The 24380-nt window shown below is 36.2% G+C and overlaps 5 protein-coding genes across 8 annotated transcripts; 2 read left to right on the plus strand and 3 right to left on the minus strand.

Moving 5' to 3' along the window:
- Window positions 1-877: 877 nt before the first annotated feature.
- On the minus strand, window positions 878-2530 carry LOC7486824 (uncharacterized protein C594.04c). Its single transcript, XM_002320882.4, has 3 exons — window positions 2152-2530; window positions 1788-2051; window positions 878-1514 (listed from the first exon to the last, which is right to left on the minus strand). Exons 1-3 carry the CDS (start codon window positions 2386-2388, stop codon window positions 1035-1037), a joined length of 981 nt encoding a protein of 326 aa, XP_002320918.1. The 5' UTR covers window positions 2389-2530; the 3' UTR covers window positions 878-1034.
- A 1993-nt stretch (window positions 2531-4523) lies between these two features.
- On the minus strand, window positions 4524-9544 carry LOC7486826 (translocase of chloroplast 33, chloroplastic). The gene is made up of 8 exons (XM_024584342.2): window positions 9379-9544; window positions 9099-9200; window positions 8885-8992; window positions 8669-8793; window positions 8254-8518; window positions 5228-5296; window positions 4980-5141; window positions 4524-4890 (listed from the first exon to the last, which is right to left on the minus strand). The coding sequence occupies exons 2-8, from the start codon at window positions 9192-9194 to the stop codon at window positions 4822-4824; spliced, it is 894 nt and encodes a 297-aa protein (XP_024440110.1). The 5' UTR covers window positions 9195-9200; window positions 9379-9544; the 3' UTR covers window positions 4524-4821.
- Window positions 9545-10228: 684 nt separating this feature from the next.
- Window positions 10229-14694, plus strand: LOC7486827 (uncharacterized). Of its 2 annotated transcripts, none has more exons than XM_024585794.2 (4): window positions 10229-10578; window positions 11570-12126; window positions 12841-13752; window positions 14032-14694. In XM_024585794.2, exons 1-4 carry the CDS (start codon window positions 10420-10422, stop codon window positions 14300-14302), a joined length of 1899 nt encoding a protein of 632 aa, XP_024441562.1. In that variant the 5' UTR covers window positions 10229-10419; the 3' UTR covers window positions 14303-14694. The 2 variants fall into 2 exon arrangements, with proteins under 2 accessions (XP_024441562.1, XP_006375407.1); XM_006375345.3 differs by having other exon boundaries at window positions 11576-12126.
- Window positions 14695-15172: 478 nt separating this feature from the next.
- On the minus strand, window positions 15173-18279 carry LOC7455375 (uncharacterized). 3 transcript variants are annotated; one of them, XM_002320885.4, is made up of 2 exons: window positions 17979-18279; window positions 15173-17212 (listed from the first exon to the last, which is right to left on the minus strand). In XM_002320885.4, the coding sequence occupies exon 2, from the start codon at window positions 17150-17152 to the stop codon at window positions 15293-15295; it is 1860 nt and encodes a 619-aa protein (XP_002320921.3). In that variant the 5' UTR covers window positions 17153-17212; window positions 17979-18279; the 3' UTR covers window positions 15173-15292. The 3 variants fall into 3 exon arrangements, with proteins under 3 accessions (XP_002320921.3, XP_024441563.2, XP_052302894.1); XM_024585795.2 differs by having other exon boundaries at window positions 15173-17245; XM_052446934.1 differs by having other exon boundaries at window positions 15173-17749.
- Window positions 18280-19761: 1482 nt separating this feature from the next.
- On the plus strand, window positions 19762-23171 carry LOC7486828 (GEM-like protein 1). Its single transcript, XM_002320207.4, has 4 exons — window positions 19762-20180; window positions 20280-20381; window positions 22151-22425; window positions 22819-23171. Exons 1-4 carry the CDS (start codon window positions 20096-20098, stop codon window positions 23026-23028), a joined length of 672 nt encoding a protein of 223 aa, XP_002320243.1. The 5' UTR covers window positions 19762-20095; the 3' UTR covers window positions 23029-23171.
- Window positions 23172-24380: the final 1209 nt, after the last annotated feature.

A 24380-nucleotide genomic window follows, 5' to 3' on the forward strand; every position in this document is an offset into this window, starting at 1 on the left:
CCCTACGTCCCAGGATTCAAAGGTTAAACCATCTCATGCTGTAAAATCAGGATCTCTTCTAATGTTTAATACATGACCTGCAAAACCACATCCACAGAAATCATCCAGAAACTTTGCTGGTTCCTAACATATGATCTTTAAGGATAACCCCCCAAGCTAGAAGCAGAAAGATTTTTATGGAATGCTAATGAAAGAGCTGCTTGGTATTTCTGGTTGCAGGAATAGAGCTAGTGGCTTCATTGGGGTATGTTGAGGAGCAAGCAGCTCTTCTGACCGGGCTAAAGACCAGTAAACTTATTTGCACAGGGAGCTAACAATATGACATTCATGTTAGCTCTAGTTTCTTCTTCTTCCCTCTCATGAGGAATGCTTGTGCATACTGGCAAGCAATGGCATTCCCCTTAACGGCTCTATAGAGAGTATCTGCTTACTCTTATTATTTTGATACAACGTGTTTCATGACTTTACGGAAGAACCCAAAACACCTAATGGCCAAGGTTCACAATTACGCTAGAAGAACATCCAACATAAGTTAAGACAGTAGACACTTGAGACATTGTTAACAAACTTCAACAGCTCAGATGTGACAGTGACATAGGTGATCTGCACCAGCACAGCCCTCGGGAGGAAAAAAATTCTGAGCAGGCCAGTATTCATTTTCAGTTGAGACACCACTATAATAAAGCTAGATTTCTGCCCAATACATTTAAGAGCTACAATGGCATTGCAGCCAAATTTTGCTTCACCATTCACGTCATACAACAAACTACTGTGTTCAATTTTTTGCGAGAAGGAACCTGATGACAAAACGGGTAGCATGGGAAATCCAGAACTCAACATTCAGCATATGCTCAAAATTTCAGATGACATGGCGAACTTCAAAGAAAATGCAACGATAATTTATACATTTCCATACAGTGATCTATTAGCTACACACAGACAATTTGAAATCAACAACAGAGAACATGAACAATTGCTGAAGAACAACAGATTATAAAGAACTACAGAAGCTGGACACTGGGACCTGTATCAGTTCAAGTGTCCTTATCTTTTCTAGCAAAAGCAGGTGACCTGAACCAAGGGATCCACACTGAAGTTGTCTTCTGATAAAGCCTGTATGCTTCAGCTCTGTACTCCTGTTTCAGCATCCGCTGTTCTACAAGCACGGTAACATATGCCAAGCACATACTATTAACAAAGGCCCCAACGAAAGCCCATCCATGTCCCAGGATCCATGCAAATATCACCAGTCCCCACCACCACAGCTGCTCCCCAAAATAATTTGGATGCCGTGAGTAACCCCACAAGCCCCTATCAAGATTTGGCACCGTTGGTTTTCCAAGCTCTTTTAATTTGTCGTTTCTTGTCACAAATTCATGAAGTTGCGTATCAGCAAAGTATGCAATCACAATTCCACACAAGCATACAGCGACAGCAACAAAATCCCAGACATCCAATGGCTTATCAACTGAGTGAACAATATAGAATGGGAGACATATACCAACCAGAAACATCTGCAATATTAGAGATCACCAAATAAGAAAAGAATCGCCATTAAAGAGCTTGTGGCTGAGAAATTTCAACTTTCTGCAACAATTCATGGCAGACTAAACACACAAGACATCAACATAACAAGTAAAGCCAAAATACTTTGAAAAGCTTCCAGCTAGTGAAATCTCATTGTGGCAATTCGTCAAGCAGTTTTAACCAAATTCAGATCAGTCAATTATCCTCAATTAAGAACCAAATTATCAATACAAATAAGCAAAGATACAATCATACATTACCTGCTGAGAAGCATAGACAGAAAAGAAGGAAATCCACCACCAATGCTTGCCATACTGGCCACGCATATCAGTGAACCTCCAATCCTCTCTGACACCCCATTGCCACTTTTCCCGCCTAAAGTAGTTGTGGGTAAGTCTCAAACTCCAAATCCATGTCAATGCTATCACAATTCTCGACCTCCACAAGTTATATTGGGCCAAAGGGTATGTTGCATAGTAATAAACGAGCAACATTGGTATCACAGTCCAATACAAATCTATCATCTGCAGCACCCACAAAACAAAATTCAATAAACGAATCCAAGAAAACAAAAAGAAACAAAACTTGATTGGAAAATGTAATACTAATAACGTGGTAACATACCCAGTGGCTCTTTTGGATTTGACTGATGATCCAGAAGAGAACATTGACATTGAAGAAGAAGAGGGCGTTGACCAAAAGAAGAGGGTGGTCGACGCACCATGACCAGAAAGGAGAGAGTGCAGTGCCATCTACGGTGCTTGTTTTGTAATGGTTAATGAAGTAGAGATAGAAGAGAATTGAAGGAAGTGGAACCAAGAAAGAAACAGCTGCGTGCTTCAAATTACTAGCAGTGCCCATGATGTGTTTTATGCTCTGCTTTGGATACCTACCTATGTTAACACAAGAGGCCTAAATTTATAGCTATTTGTTTCGAAAGGTTCCAAGAGGAAAAGTGCTAGCTAGCTAGCTAGCATGGCATGGTGTTTTTTAGATTACTATTTCTATTTAAGATACCAGATTTGATTCTCTTTTATGCATGGTGGTGGCTGTGGTTTCCCACACTCAATCAAGCACTGGTGGCTGTTAATCATGATTATGCCCTACCTTCTGTTAAATGCCTGTTGCCAATTGGATGCATATTACGATAAGAATTTATATCGTGTTTAAGATAGTTATATAAATGCTTTTTTAAATATTTTTATTTTTAAATAATTTTTTATGTATTTGTTATTAGCACATCAAAATAATAATAATAATAATAATAATAAAACATTAATTTGAAGTCTTTTAAAAAAATTAAAAATTTTAAAAAATACAATCCACACTCCCAAATAATATTTTAGTCATTAGTTAAAATTTTTGTCAGTACTAATGACATTTTCATCATAATTTAATTCAAATTCATTGGAGTGGATGTTTATATATATATATATATAATTATCTTATTTGATAATTTATGAATATAGTATAAATATTAAATCCGATTCAAAATTAATCTGATACACACACACACACTTCAAGTATATAAATTATTATTTTATTTTAAAATAAGTAACAAGTAATATCTAGATGAGAAATACACATGCATATCCAAAACCCGATAACCTAATGAGATATGTAAGGATATAATAGAAACTCAGTACCATTCCTATTTGGGATGGCCTAATTTTTCAGCATAAAAGTGATGCAAGTTTTTAATGATAAACTTAAACCACTAATTTGTCATGAGGGGTAAGAAAAGGTAGTTCCACGTTATAAAATTGGCTGGCCATCTCCGATGAAGGACCTAATGGGAGCGCCTTTCAATATTTTATCCGCGAATTGGGAGCCTTGGAGGTTGGAATGGACCTCATGGAAAAGATTGTGTAATTCCACAGCCATTTTGGATAAAAAGAGAAGGAGAAAAAAAAAAAAAAAAAGATTGCCACTTGTTGTTTACTATTAAAATTGCCCGTTTATCCTTTGAACTAACCACTTCAGTATGAGGTTAGGACAGTAGACATTTTGGACTTGTCCCCATGTCAAACACAGGGCAAGTGTTGCTCATCTTTTTAGGAGAAGATCTGATTGTATGGATCATGTAATGGTGCAGACTGTCGATTGCATGCCTGGCATTACCCATGAACCGTAACATGATAAAAGTCCCAGCTAATCCAACCACAGGACAACTGCGCCTGTCGCCCTTCCAGCACGCTTGACACCAAATCACCGATTGCCAAGGGGCATCAGGCACACCGAAAAACTGCAACATAATCAGACCTCCAGCAATGGTGAGAATCCAAAAAGGTGACCGGGAGTATATATTTTGACTAGTTTTTGGCCGATTAAGAACCCAGCAATGATTGTGAGGCGTGCAATGCAAATTCATGGGACACATAATATATATAATTATGAGATTTTTACTATGATTGTGGTGTCTTTAATGATGTTTACAGGCTATGGTGGTATGCTTTAATGATGGCATCCATTGTTTAAAAACCTTCCCTGCTCTGGTCCCCCACTTCCGATCCTTTGGTTCCGCCTCCATCCATGAGTTCTTGCAAATACCCGCAATCTCCGCAGAAAGATGGCAAACAGCTTTAACTGTTGGCTGACACACCGGGAGTGAAATAAACATAATGACAAGGTCACGCCCAGTAGAAATAGCTCAAAACATTTTAATAGAACTTAAAGCAAACTACAGGGACCACATTTTAAAGAGGTAGTTTTAGTCTTAGCCCTGCATAGGTCGGCGAAATCGGATTCTCCTAGCATGTAGAGGTTGGTAGAGAGTAGCATCCGAGACCATGCTAACTCATTTGTGCTCACCGCACTATCGCCGCAAGGAATCAAAATGAGCAAAAGATAAAGAAAGATATATAACCGATGCGCAATAACTTCGGCACCTCCACTTGCAAAGAAAGGGCACCCGAACACCTCTCTTCACAGGTAAGCTCTATCATCTAAACGTGTAAAGGATAGAGGGAAATTTTTAAGTACTAAAAAGAACCAAATTAAATGGAAAAATTCATGAATGAAATTCAAATAAAAAATGCGGGAAAAAAAATACATAAAACTGGAAAAGAAGACACTTAATTAAAGAGCAAGAGCCTCCTTTCACTCATATTCTGTTCCTAAAAAATGAACTCACAACACAAACACACAGGTACAGATTGACTAGATATTCAGAAATAGTGAAGATGCAAGGACATAAAAGGAAATGAATAGAAAAAGGTGGAGAAAGAAGGAAGAAGAGGCCATTAAAGAGCCACATAAGATCTTGCACCTGACTTGAGGGCAACCTAACAGTACTCAAATATACTTGCCCCCTTTCACAATATCTTTTTTTATTTCTCGTTGAATCCATTTCACAAGAAGCCACTGCAAGATGAGAAAACAGCAATGAATAACATTGATCATATGCACCAGTTCTACCACAAATAGAATACTTGATTTAGGTAAATTTTTACCTGGACCCCCAAGATAAGAGGAATAAATATCTTTCCCCTGTCATTTGACTCGGATCCATTAACCAACTTCTCGTCAACTAAAAGAGATTTCTTCCCATTTGTTGCAACCCCAACAATCTCTTTTACCAAGCTCGGAATCCAAGCATCCCCATTTGGGAGAATCTGCAACTCAAAATTATAAGGAATTTGCAACATACCTTTTACATGAATGAATAAATTATCAAAAATTCAGAGCATAAAGAGTAAACCTTTTCATCATTCTCATTTTTGTTGCATCTCCCACTGTTTTCAACCAAACCAACTGGAACAGCAGAATCCTAGAGACATCAAAAGCAAGCAAATGATTGATTACATAAACAGAACACTAAGAACAAAAAAAAAATTATTTATCTTCCCTGTTTACAGATACCATAGAGATGGATGTGCATTTTACATCATTGTAGATAATCTTCAAATACAATTACAGGACACCAATATCCCATGAAGAACTGGAAAGCTAATTTAGTTTCTATTAACGCCTCCTCAAAACTATAGCAAAGATAATTCTCAAAAAGAAAGAAAAAAGTTGAAGATGGTGGTTCGGCATTTTCATCACTATAGTCGATTTCCAAATATGAATCCAGGGCATCATTCACATCCCATGAAGAATCCCATTCACTAATGAACCACAAAATTAGTATGGTTTCTGTAACACCCTCTCCAACTTCCAAGTTAATTAGCTGCTTAGACACCAAATGAGCATATCTCAATCTCATGCATCCAACACTGGAAAATACATATTTTGATTATCCCATGAAGAACTGAAGAGCTAATTTAGTTTCTACTAACGCCTCCTCAAAACTATAGCAAAGATAATTCTAAAAAGAAAGAAAAAGGTTGAAGATGGTTCTGCATTTTCATCACTATAGTAGATTTCCAAATATGAATCCAGGGCATTATTCTCATCCCATGAAGAATCCCGTTCACTCATGAACCACAAAATTAGTTTAGTTTCTGTGAGACCCTCTCCAACTTCTAGGTTAATTAGCTGCTTAGACACCAAATATGCATATCTCAATCTCATGCATCCAACACTGGAAAATACATTTTTTGAAGTAAGAAATTTCCAATCAATTCACAGAACTCTGAAATAGAGATTATAAAACATCACAATATTTCAAGCACACTTTATAGCTTGAGTAGCATGACCTTTCCTTACAGACATCATAAATTATCTTCATTTACAAACTTCAGATCCAGGACGAGGAAATTATTTGAAAAGGCAAAGTCTTCCCTTCCCACTGATAATAACAGCGCATCTAATTTTCTAAACAGAAAAGTATTTTTTTTGAAGTAGTATCATACAGAAAAAAATTTCCTTTCCAACACAAATCTTTAATATTTGCCCAAACTCCACTGTAACTTGTGAAATGCCAAGTTTCAAACTTGAAAATATTTTGACAATTCAACAGATAAAGCTATGCAAAGCAATAAAAGGAAAAACTTTTCACCCTCAGGATATCTCATGATAATATTTTTAAAGCATTGCTTTTGAAGGATGCAGTGGAACTCCATAGACAATTGGGATGAAATTAAAGAAGACAAATCTGGACAGAGTAAAAAAGAAAGAAAGAAAGTCGAGAATCGCTTTGTGAATAAAAGGGAACAAGTAGTCATGGCATATCTGGCTCAAAGGGATACAAGAAATTGGGATGATTGGCAAGTGCTCCCAGACTGCACTATCGTGCTTTACCTTTTTCTAGTGGTCAAGGCAAAGAGCTCCAACCGACTTCCACAGTGACAATACAGAAATAAAGGGGGAAAGGGCTAAATTAACTGCATTACATAAGCCACCATCATGCCACTCTCCTTCCCACTAGTCGTGAACTTGATATTCATCTGAGATTCTCAATTTCCCTAGGAACCTCACCTCTTCCTTTGCTTTTAAAGCACCAGATAAAATTTATTTTGAACTCTCCATGATTTCCTCAAGCTACCGAATTAAATTGCCTTGTATACCAGCATAAGACATTCTACAACATCCAAGTAATCATATATGAGAAATTATTAGTAATCATCCTTACTTAGGAAGCCTATATCCCCAATGCTCTAGCTTCCTGGATTCTATCTTCCCCCAGAGGAAGTAGAAGTGTTCTTGCTAAATCATATCAAGAGACCACTTAGATGAAGTCACTTGTGACTTTTGTCAACAGGAACTAAGGTTGATTACTGCTTAAAATAAAGATATCATCTCCTTTCCTTTAACATCACAATCAAGAGCACTAGCATCAACATTTAACAGCCTCCTTTCTCTAATGCCCCATCCAGTCCTCTGTAATATGTACCAACTTCACCTACCATGGTAATCCTCATCATCCAGAATGAACATGGATGTCATGGTTGAAGAAAAAGAACTTGAAATTATTTTCTAAACAATTCATGTGTTCGATATTAATGAGAATTGAAAATGGAAGATACTTTGAAAACATACTCAATAACCTAAAGATTATTTTACCATTTTGTTTATTCCTCTGATAATAAATGTTCATTTAAAGTATCTAAACCACATTTGTGGGTGTGCATGTTGCTAGAAGCAGTAAATAATTGGCAATGCAGGAAAAAGAATGAATTGGCTGAAGCAAAACAACAAATCTCCAACTTTAGCATTCCTTTGCATTTGTCAACAACCAAACATGTACATTTGAACCGGAGAAAGTTGCAAAGACCATGGTATAAGTTTTTAGTATCTTAGTGGATTGAAAAATGAAGTATGATTCTCCATTAATTTTCTAACAAATGCAAGTAGAAATCTCTTGAACCATGGCATCACGAACCTCAAGTTTCTTAGAAGGTTATAAGATCTCCCACTTACTCAGCAGCTAAGTAATTAATCACATTGCATGTCCTTTTTTTCCATGTTGAAAAAAAATGACAGCGAAAGAAAATGAAATGGTGGCTCCATCTATAGCATTGATCATTAGCGTAAGATGGTCTAATGCGCACCCATGAATACATGCATATGGGTCTCTGGGAGAGGGTGCGTATTTATTTTAGGAGAAATAGTGTATGGAAAAAAAAAAAACCAGCTCACTCCGCTAGTTGCAGTTTGCAACAGATTATCAACATGCATATGCAGCAAATTATGCACTTATCATTTGGAAACAAGTCAGCATATTGTTGCATATCCGGAGTGCCAATGAGAAGCTGTTGCCCACTGAATTTAAAAAAAGAAAAAGAAAAGAAAGAACAAAAACAAGAGAAGTGGGTTTATAGACATATTAAGAAAAACATGCACCTCAAAATCTCGCTTCCTAATCTGTGCTCCCATCCGAATAGTCTTCAAAACAGCCTCTGATCTTCGACCACAAAAGACATCATAACTGAGATCGTCTGGTGGGCAAAGCTGAGCATGAGTGAGGACAAGCAAACTTTTGTTCCATATTTCTTTTCCAAAACTATCAGTTATAGCACTAATAATCTGCTTATCCAAGTCATCCACTCTATATGCATCCAAGCGGTCAACATAGAGCAAAACATTTATAGTCTTATTCAATAGGAACCTACATAAGCAGACACATCAACACCCAAAGTAAAATCAATGTACGGTCACCACATCTTTAATCCAGGAATGTTAAAAAAAGGAACAACAGAAGTAATAATTTGGTAGGAATCCAAGTGAGCTCAAAACATAAGATTCTAGTAATACTAACCGTTTAATCAACTCCAGAGCTTGGTAGTTGACATAACCACCTTCCACAAGGCCTGGGGTGTCAATGATGTTCAACGTGAATCCAGCCCGGTCACGTGAGACCATGACTGGTCTGAATCCCTCTGACTGTAACGCAAGCATTGTTATTATCAACGATATACAAATATATAGAGCATGCAAAGACCACTAGCTGCCAAAATCACAGGAAATTGGCTACCTGGAAGGAGCTCACATTGACCACTCGCTCTCCGAGAAGAGAATTGACAGTGGACGACTTCCCAACTCCACCTTTGCCCATAACAAGTATGGTCATTTTATTAACACCCTGCAAAAACATATAATAGTCCAAGACAATAAATAATTATGAAAACTGAAACAATTAATGAAGAAGTTGAACAAATAATTTGAATTAAAAGACTGAAAAATGGAACCTCTTCCTTTAATTTGGCAAACAATTCAACAAGTTTGGACTGTGTGGCAGCAGGGAATTGGTGGAACCCTTGCCAGTCACGAAGTATAGACCCCATTGATGCCTACAAACGAAACACAATTAAAAGATGAAATTATTGTCAACGCTAACAGCTAAAGAACAGAAAAAGGAAACAAATTTGTGGAATAAACCCTAAACCCTAGAGATTAATAGTAAAAAGAAAGCAATGCAAGTCAAAACAAATGAATTAGAGAGTGTGAGAGAGTATGATGGCTACTGACCTCTTGATAGCGTCGCTAAACTGCGCAGAGGCGGAAGAGAAAGGAAAGACAGAAAGACTTGAGGGGGATTGGGTTTTGCCTTTGCTCTGTATTTGGTGCGGTGTAATGGATTGATTACCTTATCAAGCCGAAGCCTTTTTTCTTTCTTTCTTTTTTTTTTTTTTGGGTTTGGGGAGTATCTCCGTAACTTTTTATTTTTACGTTTTTAAAATACTTTTTAAAAAAATTTTAAAAAAATTATTTTTATTTTTATTTTAAATTAATATTTTTATATTGATACGCTTATATTAAAAGTAATTTTTTAAAAATTAAAAAAATATTATTTTAATATATTTTTAAATAAAAAATATTTTAAAAAACAATCATAAAATAAAAATTATAACATATATCAATTGTGTGTGATGTTTTTATTTTTATCATACATAAATAATTAATATCTTATATGCGATACATATACTCTCGTAATCTTGCAACATTATAAAACTTGCATTGTAGAAACAAATATTAATAGTTTAAAAAATACGTGTTCAATAAATTTTAATTATTAAAAAAAATGCTACAGGGAGGCTTGATGCTCATAAAATAAGATTTACATACCAGGAATTATATTATTTTTTTTAAGTAACAAACACTGGGTTTATGGTAATTATATGGATATGATTATTATTTATTATTTATTATTTCAATTTCACACTAATTATATTTTTTTCTCGGTGCTTCTCAACTTTGGGCTTAATGCTACGAGTCTACGAAATACTAATTAGTGAAGAAAAAGAAGAGTCCAGGTCCACGCTGAGCCCAAATAGAACAAGAGAAGGTGCTTGGGGCTAAAGCCTAAAACCAACGGACCATTTTAGGCAAGGATCCAGAGACTCCTAATTGAGCAAGATCGTCGTCTCCACCACCCTTATTACGCCTCTAGGAGGAAGAGACCAATCCCAATCCCTATTGTCTTCCAGGAGATTGTTCTTTCAGGTCCGAAACACAGGAAATCCAATCAGATTCTCTGATATTTTTCAGAAGCAAAAAAAGTTAGAAAGAATGTCAGTTAGGTTATTGAAGAGAGTCCTGAAAGAACAAGAACTACAACAGCAACAGCATCATGATGAGTCTGAGGAGGAAGAAGGTGAATCTCCTTATTCGGGAACTCGCCCTGCAATAAACCCATTTGACCTTCTCAATGATGATGACGTTGATCAGGTTTTATTCACCAATCCTAGCGCCTATTGTACAACAATTTTAACTGATCAAAACCAGAAAGTTACCTATTGCTTCATGACTATCTTTATTGCTTTGTTGTTTATATCCTTGTTTTTATGTTGTTTATGATGTCTTAATAATGGGTATTCAGTGTTTGGAAAGGTACCCCAGTATGTATGTTACCTATTGTTTATGCATGTAGTTTTCCCTTTTAAGTTTCAACGTGGGCATCCAATACCTTCCTATGATGTATTGTTGTGTAAAACCTGCCCCTTTGTAAAATTGTGATTAATCTCTTATGAAATTGAGAGTCTCTTTTGAGATTTTAAAGCATAAACTGTAGTAGGGCAACACCCAGAGGCACTATGTTTTGATAAACCATGAGCCTTGTAGCTAGCAGAAAAACTGAGACTGAAAAAAGATGCTCATGCCTTTTCATTACAGGACGTCCAATGCAGTTGACCCATTTCTTTTGCAATATGTTTAGTTTGCATGGTATCCTTTACATCCAATCCAGTTTTCATAGAATCCACTACAATCAGTTCAGTTTTGTAGCATTCTTTACATTCGGTTCAGCTTTCATGCGGTTTCCTGTGGCTATGTATTTTTGCCTGCTTATGAAGGACTATTACAGTCTTCTTAAGCACTTGGTTCAGCTTTTATAGCATCATTTATAGTATTTTTCGACTGATCTTTTTATCTGATATGTTACACTCCCCATCTTGTGCTTTTGTTCACTGGCCAAATTGCTCTGGAGTGTGAAGACTTGGTTAAATATCAAGCATATTGATGCATTCATGTGAAATTTTGAAGGACATTTGACTTTGAGAAGATATGCTAACAGTGTATTTGCAAGTTTATCTGGGAGATTTGTTTGTGAAATTTTTGTTCCTCGTTTTACAATTGTTCTCAAGGATTACTGGTGGTTGTGAAAGGAAAGAGTGCAATATCTACTTTCCATTTACTTTCAGTTGCTAATGTTTGATTTCAGCTGCAGGAGAATGAGCCAGAAATTGATGATGAAATGGTAGTGGGAAACAATCACAAACAAGAATTGTCTGGGATGAAAAGCATGGCTGGTGCCATTTCAACATCCAATCAGAAATCAAAGAAAAAGAAGAAAAAGAAAAGCAAGACTGGTTTGTCTTCAGTTACAAATAAAGTCAAAGAACCTTTTGATGACATGTTAGATACTTTATCCTTGGATGTTAATTCTTCAAGACATCAACCTTGCCCCACCAAAACCAAACCAGAAACTTCCAAACTTTGTGCAGAATTTGTGAAACAGTGTGCACCTTCCGCCTTACAAGTGGATCCGAAATGTTTGAATCCTGAGAACGAGCTAAGGAGAATTTTTGGTTCTAAGGTGGTGAAATCATTTGAGAAAAGTAATCAAGCCAGCAGTTCTAGACAGGTTATTGGAGGCAGACGTGGAGCCCATCATACTAGAAGGACTATTTTAGTCTCTCCATCAGAACATTGGCCTCGGTGGGATGGATCTTTATCCATGGAGTTTTTGGAAACTAAGGATGGATACCACCATTTTAGGTGAAGAATGTCCTTGCTTTATTTCTATATTTCCCAGATTATGCATCTGTCGATATTATGATGTCCAATCATTACTGATAGTTTCTTCATTCTCTCTTACTGAATGTATATTCTTTATTCTTGTTTGCCTTTAGGGGACACTTTCTTGTGAATGGTAGCATTCACTTTGGGAATTTTTCATTTTTAGTCATGGGTTTATCTTGGTTATCAAGAAACATGCTTTTGGTGTATTGCTAGGATTTTTTTCTTTATTGGGCTGGGGAGTGATCATAGTGGGGGGATGAAGCGATGATATTATGTCTTTAAAGTTTAACCCACCTGATGAGACTTTGAAAAGGTACAGTGATCTCTAAGACACTTTAACCAACTGTCTAGTTGCAAGCAGCCCTAGCATTTTGTCTTTTGCAATCTGGCTGCGGACAGAGCATTATCATTTGTGTTTGTGAACTTATTTCTGAAATCTGTGTAAAGCATCTTACTTCTGCATAAGTTGTGTTCATTTTCTATATGGGCTACTAAATATGGTTTTTTTCTATATATTTGTCATTTACATGGATTGCAACCATTTTTCTCATGTTTTTTTAGGAAATATTGCATCTCTGCCTATCATTGAAGTTATCTATGGTTTAGTTCACATGTAAAAAATTCTAATATATTTATTTTCAAACGCATTGCTCATGCATGTCCTGATTCTGTATTGTTTTATTGACACAGGTATGTTCACTCATCTTCCTCTGATCAAGCGCAGAGGACATTTGAAGCTGCCAAGGCTATTCATGATCTGAATGGCATAGCAAGCATTCTGTTATACCACCCTTATCACTTGGATTCACTTGTAACAATGGCAGACTATTTTAAATTTGTGGGTGAGAATCAAATGTCAGCTGATTCTATTGCGAAGAGTTTATATGCCTTGGAATGTGCATGGCATCCCACATTCTCCCCCTTGCAGGCAAATTGCCAGTTGAAGATCTGCCATGAAACGAACAAGCCACTGTTTACAACACTTTTCACTCACATGAAAAATTTGGACAGACGTGGATGTCATCGTTCTGCTCTTGAGGTTTGCAAACTGTTGCTTTCATTGGATTTAGATGATCCAATGGGGGCCATGTTCTGTGTTGATTACTTTGCTTTGAGGGCTGAGGAGTATGCATGGTTGGAATGGTTTTCTGAAGACTATAAAAGTGATAACTCCTTGTGGCTGTTTCCAAATTTCTCATACTCTCTTGCCATTTGCCGGTTTTATCTTGAGCGAGAGGAACCCTCAAAAGATGCTGATACTTGTGCTACAAAGTCTAACTCAGCTGATTTGATGAAGCAGGCTTTAATGCTTCACCCGTCAGTCCTTAAAAAGTTAGTGGCCAAGGTACCTTTGAAAGATCAGGCATGGACAAATATAATAAAGCATGTGTTTTTTCGATCAGAGAAAACAGGGTCTGCGTCCTTGGATCATCTGATTAACATATATGTAGAGAAAAGTTATATCATATGGAGGCTTCCAGACTTGCAAAAATTGCTTCGTGTCAGTGCTTTACAAGTGATCGAAATTCTAGAACATAGTACCAGTGATGCCAAGGATTGGGCTTGTGTGAGAAAAGAGGCCTTTTCATCTGAAAACAATGAGTAAGTGTTTTGAATTATGGACTCAGTTCCTCTATTCTGCTCCAACCACCTATTTGTATCTGTTAGTTATTGTTGTTGTTAATTGTTGTTTTGTCACAAGCAATGATGGTATTTATTGTTATTATAACTCGTGTCCCTTGAATGACGGAATCAATTTTATGGTTGAGTGTCAATTTAGGGGTCTGCAGAATGTGATAGATCCATTGCATCCGGGTTTATTCAACTATTGGTATCATGTTTATCATGCATGTTTGAGTTGACATTTCTTTCTCTTTATAGGTACGGCCATTTGCTGGTTTCAGACTTTTCTGATACAGTTCCAACACTTCCACCTGAGAACTTGCAAAACTTCATGGTTGATCCAAGGATGAGGGAGCCTGAGCGAAATGGGGGACAAATTGCCAACCCACTTGATGGTGGCCCTGCTCCACGTGATGTTGCGAATCGCAATGCATTGGCTGTCTTGTTTGAATCCATGTTGCCATGGGTTAATTATGGGGGTAGAGGGGATGGAGGCAATGAGGAGAACCAAGTTAACGAACATGAGTGAGATGACGAATGAATTAGCAATGTGCTTACTTTAAAAGGTAGAAATCGGAGAAGATAACTGAGATCATTGGTCTGAAATGCAGATATTTTTGGTTCGGGTCAGCAAATGAATTGCTGCGGTTTGATGTGAATAGAAGAGCCAACCATTCTTAAAACATTACCGAGTATTGATGCATACCAATTCCCTTTGTACAACAGAAGTAGATTATTTTCCTCCGCCGAGAACAGATATCATGTTTGCACTAATAAAAGTTGAGGGAAATTGTAGCCTGCTTTTTAGTTAGTCATCTTGTAGAAGGCGAGGTATTCATTTGGAGTACTGGAAAAGCAGTAGCTCATAACGTTTAAAATATAAGTCGTTTTAATGGCAATAAACTCTGGGTTTTCTCTTTCTTTTCCTTTTTTAATTTTGCTGGACTGCCGTTTTAATGTCAGACCATAGCATCAGTTCTTGAACGAATCGCTCCTTTTGTTTTTCAAATCCGATTGATTATTAGGATGGCCATCCATGACAGGGCAGCTGCGTGATCACTAACTCATTACTTAGGAGTTAATTGTGGTTTTAAGTGTCAGATGACCTTCGTGGTCTTTTCTTCCCGCCAAGAGCTGGTCACGAAACAATGAGGTTCAGGCAGAGTCTAGCTGCATGCCTCTCTAATTCTGGGCTAAACACTGAGCCAGCTGAAAAGAATAATTAATTTTCAATGCAGAGCTCAAAAGTTATCACATTTAGATAATGTTAATTTTGATATGACGATATGCTTGACTTCAGTGCTGTAACTTGACAAGTCAACAAGAAAATATTTACAACTACATATGCATGCACATGCTGATGGTAAGCTCCGTGGCAGAATATAAGTTTGCAATGGGATTATCACGAAGATGGGAACTTTCTTTTTTCAGTATACTTCGATTTACACATCTTAGAAAGCATATACTACAGAGTAATTTTGTGGAAACCGCAAAGAAAATTGATATTACTAGGAAGTACCTACTTTAGTCCATGAAGTGTTGTTTCAGGTTCCTTGTCCAAGGGCATATCTTTCAGTCCCATTAATTTTATCTTCACAGTTTTCACACCTTCCCTAAAATCTTGATTTGATTCTTTTGGAATTGCAGACTTCAAATCAGCAGCTGCTGTTAGTGACTTGCCAAAGTTTAATGAGTTGGCCTTAGTTACAACTTTCCTTCGCTTGTACGTCAATGGCAGTAACTTTTTATCCTTAAATGCCTCCGAGACACTGGATTTACTCGATAGCTTCTCCGATTTTCTGATGCTGACATCACTCTCACCATTCTTTTGGTGTGAAGAAGAACCCATTAACGTTTCTTGCTTACCATTGCCAACATCTGAAATTGTGGGAACCACTTCTGGAATTCTTGGATGGATAGTGAGATGCTCTTCTTTTAAGGGTGTCATGTGCTGCTCCCCTCCCTGATATTGGATACGAAATGGGAATGATTCCAAGGATCTCAGGGAAGAGCCATTAAATTCTCTGCCCACATTTGCCCTCGGATTTTCACTACCAAAGGCATACGGCATTGCACCCACTGTATCCAAGGATGACTGGCATTCCTTATTCAGAAACCTTCCCATATCAACTCCAAACAATTTGTGTTTTCCTAAAACAGAATTGTCATCTAAAGATGAAGGTGTTTCCAGTTTCACTTTTCTTGTAAAGCTTTCCGGGTGATTACTGGTTACTCTAACACTTTCCTGTGGATCCATGAGAAACTGAGGTTGGTCCAGAGGAGAATAAACCCTGCTACCATCAGCCTTTTGCCTTAGAAATGGATATTCATGCAGGCTACCTGCATTCTGAAAGCATAGAGAAGCTGGTAAAGGAGAAAACTTAAAATCCCGTATGCCATGAGTCCCAGAAGGAAAGTTTGATTGCACTCCTGTTGGCACAATGTCTGATTGTTCCAGGTGAACTGAAGGAACTTTAGGTACTATTTTCAACAGTCCTTTGGGCAATGATCGATAGTGTTCTGAGAAGTCAGCCACAACCACCTTTGAATTGTAATTATGGAATGAATCATTGCCGGATGCCTTCCTCTTTAGAACCCCCTTTGGTCTGCAGTATGGAGCTGCAAATTTTGGCCTGTTGGCAGACAGAAAGGGTGGCCTGTCCTTTGCTGAATTCTCACTCTCCACTAGCTTCGTTGCCTTCAATTCCAAGTTGACCTTCTCACTTAACAGATGATTGTCATCAGGAGATTCATTTAGATCAAGCATGTTGATGCTCTTTTGTTTTCTCCTGTTTTTCCAAGTGAAAATATTTTCCTCAATACCAGGACTCATTTCACGCTGATCCCATAACCTTCTCATGTCTATAAACTTTTGTATCATCCTGTCATGGTAAGCTCTAAGCGAATGATAATATTGCTTCCTTTGTAAAAACTGCAAGCCTTCTCTGAAGCAAGCCACCTTTGGAGGGTAGAATCCAGCTTTCAATTTTTTGAAGAATTTATCCAAAGGATTCCCGAAATATATTTCACTACCATCAAAAAGTTCCTTCATAGTCAAGCAAAACGTCTCTTGGTCCATGTCTGGAAGGTAAGCTGACAGATGGAACCTTTCTTCCTCTGTTAAACACAAATTCCATGTGTCTAGAGATAATATTTCCCTCAAATCTGGAAGATCATAGAGCTCATATGGTATGCAGCACCACTGGCCTTCCACCATGCCAAGCTCACAGTTCAATTCAGCAAGTTCACAATCATCTGAATCATTCCCTGAGTCTGCTCCCAGGACTGGGTTATCTCTCATCAGCTTGACTTCACCGTTGAAGACACAAGAAACTTTATCAGAACTTGAACTCCGATGGCAAATCTTCTGTATGCCCATTGATACAGAAAGTAGTGTGAAGACAATCCTTAAGTTACATGAACATATCGAATCCCAGATCTGAAACTTAATCACCAGAACTAATTAAGGTGCCTGAAGAGAAGATGACCACAGTCATCAAAATCAGCACAATTTAAATGAGAATTCCTTAGATTTTAAACCCCTTATGACAACACCAAAGAAACAATTCATCAAAACAAAAGCGAATGAATATTCTAAATTTAGGAGTTGAAAATGCAAGTAAATTGGTGTTCTCAGCCATTGAAAAAAAAAAGGTGGCTGAAAAAAATGCAAAAATTGATCAACCAGCTCCAAACGAAATGCCTAGAATTACTATTAGCGATGGCAATATGAACCATCTCGCGATACCTTCTACATTGCTTGCTGCTATAGTTGATATTTCAGTCCATGATTGCTGTACTAAAATCACATTCCTATATATTCTTATATATCCACAAACTCACAATACATGTACACAAGTAGATACTTCTTCACATCTCAATGTACAGTTCATCTCCAGCGTGTTACCAAATTTCATTGGCATGAATTCGGGTCCAACCCTGATCATTTGCAACACAAATTTTGGAAGACTCTAATCTTCAGAAACCGGCAAAGAAAGAAAAGATTAAAACCAAGTAACCAGAGAGAAAATGCCTCTGCTATATATATATAAACTTGCAAAAAAGGATGGATCAAACCCAACATTCAAATAGCAACCTTTCCAGCTAATTACCCAAAACCATCATCTGATCATGGTTCCGAAACCATAACAGAGACCAGATGAATGGAAAAAGAAAAATCACAGTGAGAGAGTAGAGAATCAAACCTTGGAAGGGAAAAACAGAGAAGAGGCGAAGCATATGAATTGGAGCTGAAAATGGGGGTTTTTCTCTTCTACAGTAGTTGAAAACAGAGACCAGAAGTGGGCAAGAGTGCCATTTTTTTTGGGGGGGGGGGGATAGGAATTAGGATAGTAGCTTTACATCTTTCTCTTTCTCTCGTACCTGTCTGTGCCGAACTTATTCCTTCTTTTGGCTTTGGATTTTTTCTTTTTCTTTTTCGGCTTCTTGGCCCTTCTACTGTACCGCAGTGAGCTTGCAGAATACCATAACTATAATTATCTGAAACAGTAAAGTCACTCTGAAATTTTTAATTAATTAAATTGCTTTCGAATACTGCTAATTGTGAGTGGCTCGTAATAATGGTCAGAGGCCCAGGCCCACCCTGATGAGTGGCAATTTTAAGGGCGTGCTTTGTAATTAAAAACATTAAATGGTTAAATGTCGAATATGCATCGTATTTATTAAAAAAATAATTAATTTTTATTTTTATTTTTTATTGTGTTTAATGTGTAAGTGAGAAAATAAAAAAATATATTTTATTGTGTTTCTAAAACAAACTATTTTATCACAATTTTTATCAATGGTCTTATTGGCAATGATCTCTACATACCAACCAAAAAATCACGATTCAATTATCAGCAAACATAAGAAATTGGATATGTTACGCTTCATATAAGAAGGTGATGAAATTTTTTTTTTTATCTTTGTTACTTTCATAATTATATTAATTTCTTGTATTTTATGAAACTAAAATAACTTCATAAATTAAATTAAATTATAAAGTTTAATTCACAATCAACCTAAATAGTGAACGATGAAGTTAAAAAAAAATCAATTACAAAAAAAAAATCAAGTCAATTGAGTTAACTTGCTGAATTCGTAACTCAAGTAACGAGAATGAGATAATTTTATACAAAACAAACCGAGATAAATTATGATGCTCGATCTCTAATAAATCTAATATTAAATAATAAAATTAAAAAAAATAAATTAAAAGAAATATAAAGTATTATTCAATGCAAGGAGGGGAATAATGATTTTTCCTAGTCAATTAATTTTTGTTAACTATACGCTTAGCCTAGCTAGTCAATTGAGTAATATGTTGGCATGGAGTCTACTCATATCAAGTTTTATCTTGAATTAATTTAAATATTGACATGATCAACTTAAACAAAACTCAGCTTAGATAATTTAAAAGAAAATTAAAAAAAAAACAATATTGTTCCATCTAAAGAAACTTAGATGATAATATTTTAAAATTTACCCATTAAATCTACATCCGAATCTTAGAATCATGCTCTCAAGTCGTATAATCTTGGGATATTTTTTTCTCTCCTTTTCTTTCCCTCCATTTTTCTACGCTCCCTAATTGCACTTGAATGCTTTCTCACCACAAAGCTTATCCAAACTGAATGCTTTTCTTGATCACTTAAAATATGAACTCAATTAAAATAAATTTAAAATAAAATATGAACTCAATTAAAATTTTATTAATAAAATATTAATTTAATGGTTAAGACATTATTATATTCATGTAAGGATGAGAATACAAATTTGATTTTCAAAAAACACACTTATTAAAAGAGACAGCTACAAACCTCAAATAAAACTACTCTTATTTTTTAAGAAGATAAAAGGGTGCCATATAAGAATAAAAAAAAATTAAAATAAATTTCGTACATGATTCCGTGTATAAATTCTCTCACACTTTCAATTTAAATACAATATCCCCACAAAATCAATGGAATCACTCAAATTCCATTCCATTCCACTCCACAACCAAAGCAAAAGGCATTTTATTTTGAAATCTGTTGAAATTGTCTTGCATGCATCAAACGATGTGAAGGCATCCTTTTAATAAAAAGAATATTAATCTCTGTAGATAAACAGGCTGCTCCGAAAATACCACCTTCGAATAAATAAATAAATAAATCGGCCGGTTTGGGCGGTTACCACGGGGAATAATTGCGGGGAGCTAAAATCGAAGTGACGTTTGGGCGGTGGAGGAAAAGTGAGTCTCCTGTCTTGCTGCCTTATAACTTGCACAACTCTGCAACCCCGACGCAATACAGTGAACCCCAATCTCCATCCTCAACACAACATGGACCACAATAACAACAATCCTTACCTACAGTTTGCGCCTGTTCCTCCCGCTACTAGTAATGGACATGGGACGAATGGCAACAGTGAGTCAGATCTTTTGACTTTTGAGCTCATGAGTGCCTTTCGTGGTGTTTGTTTTTAATTAGAATCCAAATTGTTAATTATCGCTCTACTTCTATCAGGATCGATGGGGAAGATATGTGATGCTCTGAATCGATGCGGGAAAAGGGTCGAAGTGGCCACTAGGAAAGCAGAAGTCTATGCTGATAACATCTGGCATCACTGTGAGTTGTTCTTTTCCCTTCCCTCTTCATGTTACCATCAATCAAGAGTCAGGACTAAGTAAATTCTTCTTGCCTGCCCTTAATATGCACAATCATTAAACTTAATGCCACTGCAATGTCGAGTGGAAAAACCTTGCATCGCCTCTTTTTACTTGGCTTATTGGGTTTATCTTTTCATCTTTAAGAAAATGAAGTCTCATAGAAAGGTGCCATCCAGCATTGCCTACGAACTTGCCTAGTATAAACATGTAAAAGTAGGAGAAAGTCCCTTTGGTCCCCCCTCCCCTATCTGCTTAAATTTAAACACTGTGACTGATTGGGGATCACCTTGATTCACCAGCTTTTTTAGTTATGATCAAATACAAACTGAACCAACAAAATGGCTTGTTTTTTATTGCAAAGTCGAAGATGCTTATCTGGCCTTTGTTGAGAAACCAAGGGAAGGAACACTCTTCTTGACCTTTTTATAATTATTTTCAAGTAAATTTGGGATCTATGAGAATGGATGGATGTGGAGGCATGTCTTCATAGAATGGATACGAGGAAAGACACAGGTTAATAGGGGAAAACAAATAAGGTATAAACAGACGGAATAGATTCATTGCCTTGGCTTTGAGAACCATTTCAGGAATACAAAAGCCAGATAATTATTATTCTCCTCTAAAGGATGTTTTACAACCTTGAGGAGTTCATTGTTTCCGGACTTCAAGAAGGGAAGTGATCTTTGTAGAACTGATGCGGTACAAAAGAGATCTAAGAGAATTAAAAGGGGAGAAAGAAACAAGCTGAGAAGTAGAAGAAAAGGAGATGAAAATGATAAGAGAAGAGAAGAGAAAAGAAAAGAGATAGGAGGAGGGAAAGTTTGCAACTACGTAAATTTTATCAATTCATCAAAAACTGTCTTCAAAATGTAAGAAGATTGCTTATGAATAGCAAACCCTACCTGATCAATAACTAGGTCAGAACCCCAAGAAAAATAAACTAAAGTCTAATATAGAATAACATCAAATCCAGTAACAAAACCCAAATAAAAGTCCAAATAAATTAAATCCAATAACATAGGCTAAAACCCAATCTCCTAATCAAAGAATGACGGGTTAGGTTACCCTCCATCATCAATGACCAAACACGGGTGTGAATTGTGTCTCGGGCCTATTGTCCCATCAAGAACATTGAGTTAATGATTTTTAGGAATGACACGAAGCACCCACTTTTGATGCGGGACAACAAACAAAAGAATTAAAGCCGGGAAAAGAAAGAAGCCTAGAAGAAGAAGAAAGCCAAAGAAGAGAAGAGAGAAGAGTAGGGAGATGCAAAATCTGCAATTTTCATTAATCATCAATAATGTCATGTCTCAAAATGATAGAACATATAAATAGTAAACCTTAGGACATCCCACTATTGGGCTCGGCCCATCAAATTAAACTGTTTAACATAAATAATAAAATGACAATGAGCAGGCCCAAATGGGCTAAATAAATAAAAGTACAATGAAATAGGCCCAAATGGACTTAGGCCTCCAACCAAAGCGTGATGGGCTGGGCCATCCCACGTCGCCTCCGTCCATATACTCGTGTAGTTTGTGGTGTGGGTCTGGTGTCCCCACCAACTTTGTTTTGCGAGTTAAACCTGTACTTTTGGAAATTAGGAAGCCAATTTTTTGTTTTGGTTCTTTTGTTCATGTAATGCAAATTACTTATTTTTAATTCTCAAATATGGATGCGATCATTTAGTTTCACGTGTGTGATTTTGTGTTTTGAGAACAACAGTCAAGGTTAGTCCTAGTCTCACCGATGCGGCAATGGCAAGGATTTCTCAAGGGACAAAGGTACTCACTGAAGGAGGACATGATAAGGTATTCCAGCAGACATTTGAGGTCTTGCCTGGAGAGAAGTTCTTGAATGCATATGCTTGCTATATATCAACTTCCACAGGACCTGTCATTGGGACACTTTATATATCCTCCAAAAAGGTGGCCTTTTGCAGTGAGCATCCCTTCTGCTATTATTCTCCCACAGGACAGCAGCAATGGATGTATTACAAGGTTATAATCTTCTACTACATTTCTTGGCGATGCACTCGCCATCAATATCTCATTTCTGTTAATCTAAGCTGGATAACACATGCTTTTCAATGTTCTATTTCTTGAATAGAAAGTTTTTGAACAGTATTTAAACAAATTTTGCACTTTGCAATTAGAAATCATTACAAGTTTCATTGACCTGAAAGCGTGAAATGATTGATATGAACTCGTGCAATAACTATTTCTTTACAAGGCTTTATCTATTATCCTAGTTCTTTGAACCAGGCCCGTTTATTTGGTTACCTATTTCTAATAATTTTGCTTAAAACTTTTAGCAGGCAACTGATAAGTTTTCCTTTTACTTTCCAGATAGCATTTTCTGTTGTTTAACTCCCTCGATATATGGATATATAGGTCGTGGTGCAGCCTGATCGGTTGAGAGCAGTAAATCCTTCTTCAAACAGAATGAACCCTTCTGATAAGTACATCCAAGTTGTGACAACAGATGGTCATGAATTCTGGTTCATGGGGTTTATATCATACGACAAGGCACTGAAGCAATTATGTGAGACTTTACAGCAGTCTCGTGACTCTTCTGGGGTCCCTGTGGCACACAGTGCATGATCATGCTCCCTCCCGGCGGCATGCTTAACTTATGGAACAGAATATTGTGACGGTAATGTTTTATAAGTAGAATAATTTAGGTTGATCGTCAATGGACAATGAATGTTAAACAGGAATATTTGTGTTGACAATTTGCTTAGAAACCCACTGGTTACCTGATACATATATATATATATGCTGACTCTGAATGTATTGTTTCTTATGGTTTCTAACTTTCTTTGTCTAGAAGCTTATCCACCCAGCAATGCGCCTACGAAGAGGGAGAATTATCATGAACTGAGCGCTTTCTTTCCGTTTCCCTAGGTCTTTATGGAAAACATACTTTTATCTTGCAAGGCCAGCCTGAAATCAATTGAATTAACACAAACTATTGGCGTGTGTGGGTGTGGATATATTTGTTACACCCAAGGATAGAAAATTCTTTTTCTCATGTGGCCGCCAATTCTTGGCATGGATGATAAGTGGATTTAGATTCCTTTTGATATGACCTTTTATTTTAAATCATAATTTGAAGGTTGTTTTTATAAGTACTTTATGAGAAAAATGAATTTAAATTAAAAATATATTTAGTAAAAATGGCTTAAATAATTTTATTTTTAAGAAAAAATATGCTATGAGTTAGAATTCATAAGTTAGAAGTAAACAATATTATTTTAATGTATTTTTAAATGAAAAGTATTTTAAAAATAATTAATATTACAATATTAAACAGATTTTAAAGAGAAAATGCTTGCAAGTTAATATACTTCCAGGAAAAAAAATAGTAAAGGGAGGTATTGAATTTACAAATCTAAAAAAAAAAATCCCTTTGAAAACATACCTTCTTAATATTATTTAAATAGCATGATTAATCTTATGGCTCCCCAGTTCATAAATACTCAATTCAATAAATGCAAAACAAGTCTAAACTTTCAATTTTATTTTTTTAAAAAAATTAACTAGCCTATTCCATCCTTGTGGTTCCACTTTATGAGGTTGTTTGGAAGCATATCTAATTATGTTTTTCAAAAATTTTAATTTTTTCTTAAATTAATTTTTTATATATATATTTTTTATCATTTTGATATACTAATATCAAAAATAATTTTTAAAAAATAAAAAATAATATTATTTTAATGTTTTTTAAAATAAAAAACACTTAAAAAAAATATTTATCGCTATCCTAAATATCTCATTAAGTTATGAAATATTTTTTTTTAATAAAGTCAAATAATCATTTTGTGTTGTATATATATCATAGTTATTAAATCCGGTTTGAGGGTTGATCCAGCCATGAGAGGGTTGACCTAGTCATGGGGTCAGGTCTCGGATCAACCTAGAAAAAATTAAAAAAAAATATTTGAGATTTTAAT

The sequence above is a fragment of the Populus trichocarpa genome, chromosome 14, assembly GCF_000002775.5.
Source record: "Populus trichocarpa isolate Nisqually-1 chromosome 14, P.trichocarpa_v4.1, whole genome shotgun sequence".
NCBI lineage: Eukaryota > Viridiplantae > Streptophyta > Magnoliopsida > Malpighiales > Salicaceae > Populus > Populus trichocarpa.

What these genes read in the sequence shown, in the direction of transcription:
- LOC7486824 (XM_002320882.4), bottom strand. Translation starts at nt 2,388, where the DNA reads ATGGGCACTGCTAGTAATTTGAAGCACGCAGCTGTTTCTTTCTTGGTT. An exon ending in AAATCCAAAAGAGCCACTGG is followed by an intron (nt 2,052 to 2,151) that starts GTATGTTACCAC and finishes TGGGTGCTGCAG; the next exon opens with ATGATAGATTTGTATTGGAC. An exon ending in CTGTCTATGCTTCTCAGCAG is followed by an intron (nt 1,515 to 1,787) that starts GTAATGTATGAT and finishes CTAATATTGCAG; the next exon opens with ATGTTTCTGGTTGGTATATG.
- LOC7486826 (XM_024584342.2), bottom strand. Translation starts at nt 9,194, where the DNA reads ATGGGGTCTATACTTCGTGACTGGCAAGGGTTCCACCAATTCCCTGCT. An exon ending in GCTCTGGAGTTGATTAAACG is followed by an intron (nt 8,519 to 8,668) that starts GTTAGTATTACT and finishes CTGCTTATGTAG; the next exon opens with GTTCCTATTGAATAAGACTA. An exon ending in AAAATGAGAATGATGAAAAG is followed by an intron (nt 5,142 to 5,227) that starts GTTTACTCTTTA and finishes TTTGAGTTGCAG; the next exon opens with ATTCTCCCAAATGGGGATGC.
- LOC7486827 (XM_024585794.2), top strand. Translation starts at nt 10,420, where the DNA reads ATGTCAGTTAGGTTATTGAAGAGAGTCCTGAAAGAACAAGAACTACAA. An exon ending in ATGATGATGACGTTGATCAG is followed by an intron (nt 10,579 to 11,569) that starts GTTTTATTCACC and finishes GTTTGATTTCAG; the next exon opens with CTGCAGGAGAATGAGCCAGA. An exon ending in GATGGATACCACCATTTTAG is followed by an intron (nt 12,127 to 12,840) that starts GTGAAGAATGTC and finishes TTATTGACACAG; the next exon opens with GTATGTTCACTCATCTTCCT.
- LOC7455375 (XM_002320885.4), bottom strand. Translation starts at nt 17,152, where the DNA reads ATGGGCATACAGAAGATTTGCCATCGGAGTTCAAGTTCTGATAAAGTT.
- LOC7486828 (XM_002320207.4), top strand. Translation starts at nt 20,096, where the DNA reads ATGGACCACAATAACAACAATCCTTACCTACAGTTTGCGCCTGTTCCT. An exon ending in ACATGGGACGAATGGCAACA is followed by an intron (nt 20,181 to 20,279) that starts GTGAGTCAGATC and finishes TACTTCTATCAG; the next exon opens with GATCGATGGGGAAGATATGT. An exon ending in TGATAACATCTGGCATCACT is followed by an intron (nt 20,382 to 22,150) that starts GTGAGTTGTTCT and finishes TGAGAACAACAG; the next exon opens with TCAAGGTTAGTCCTAGTCTC.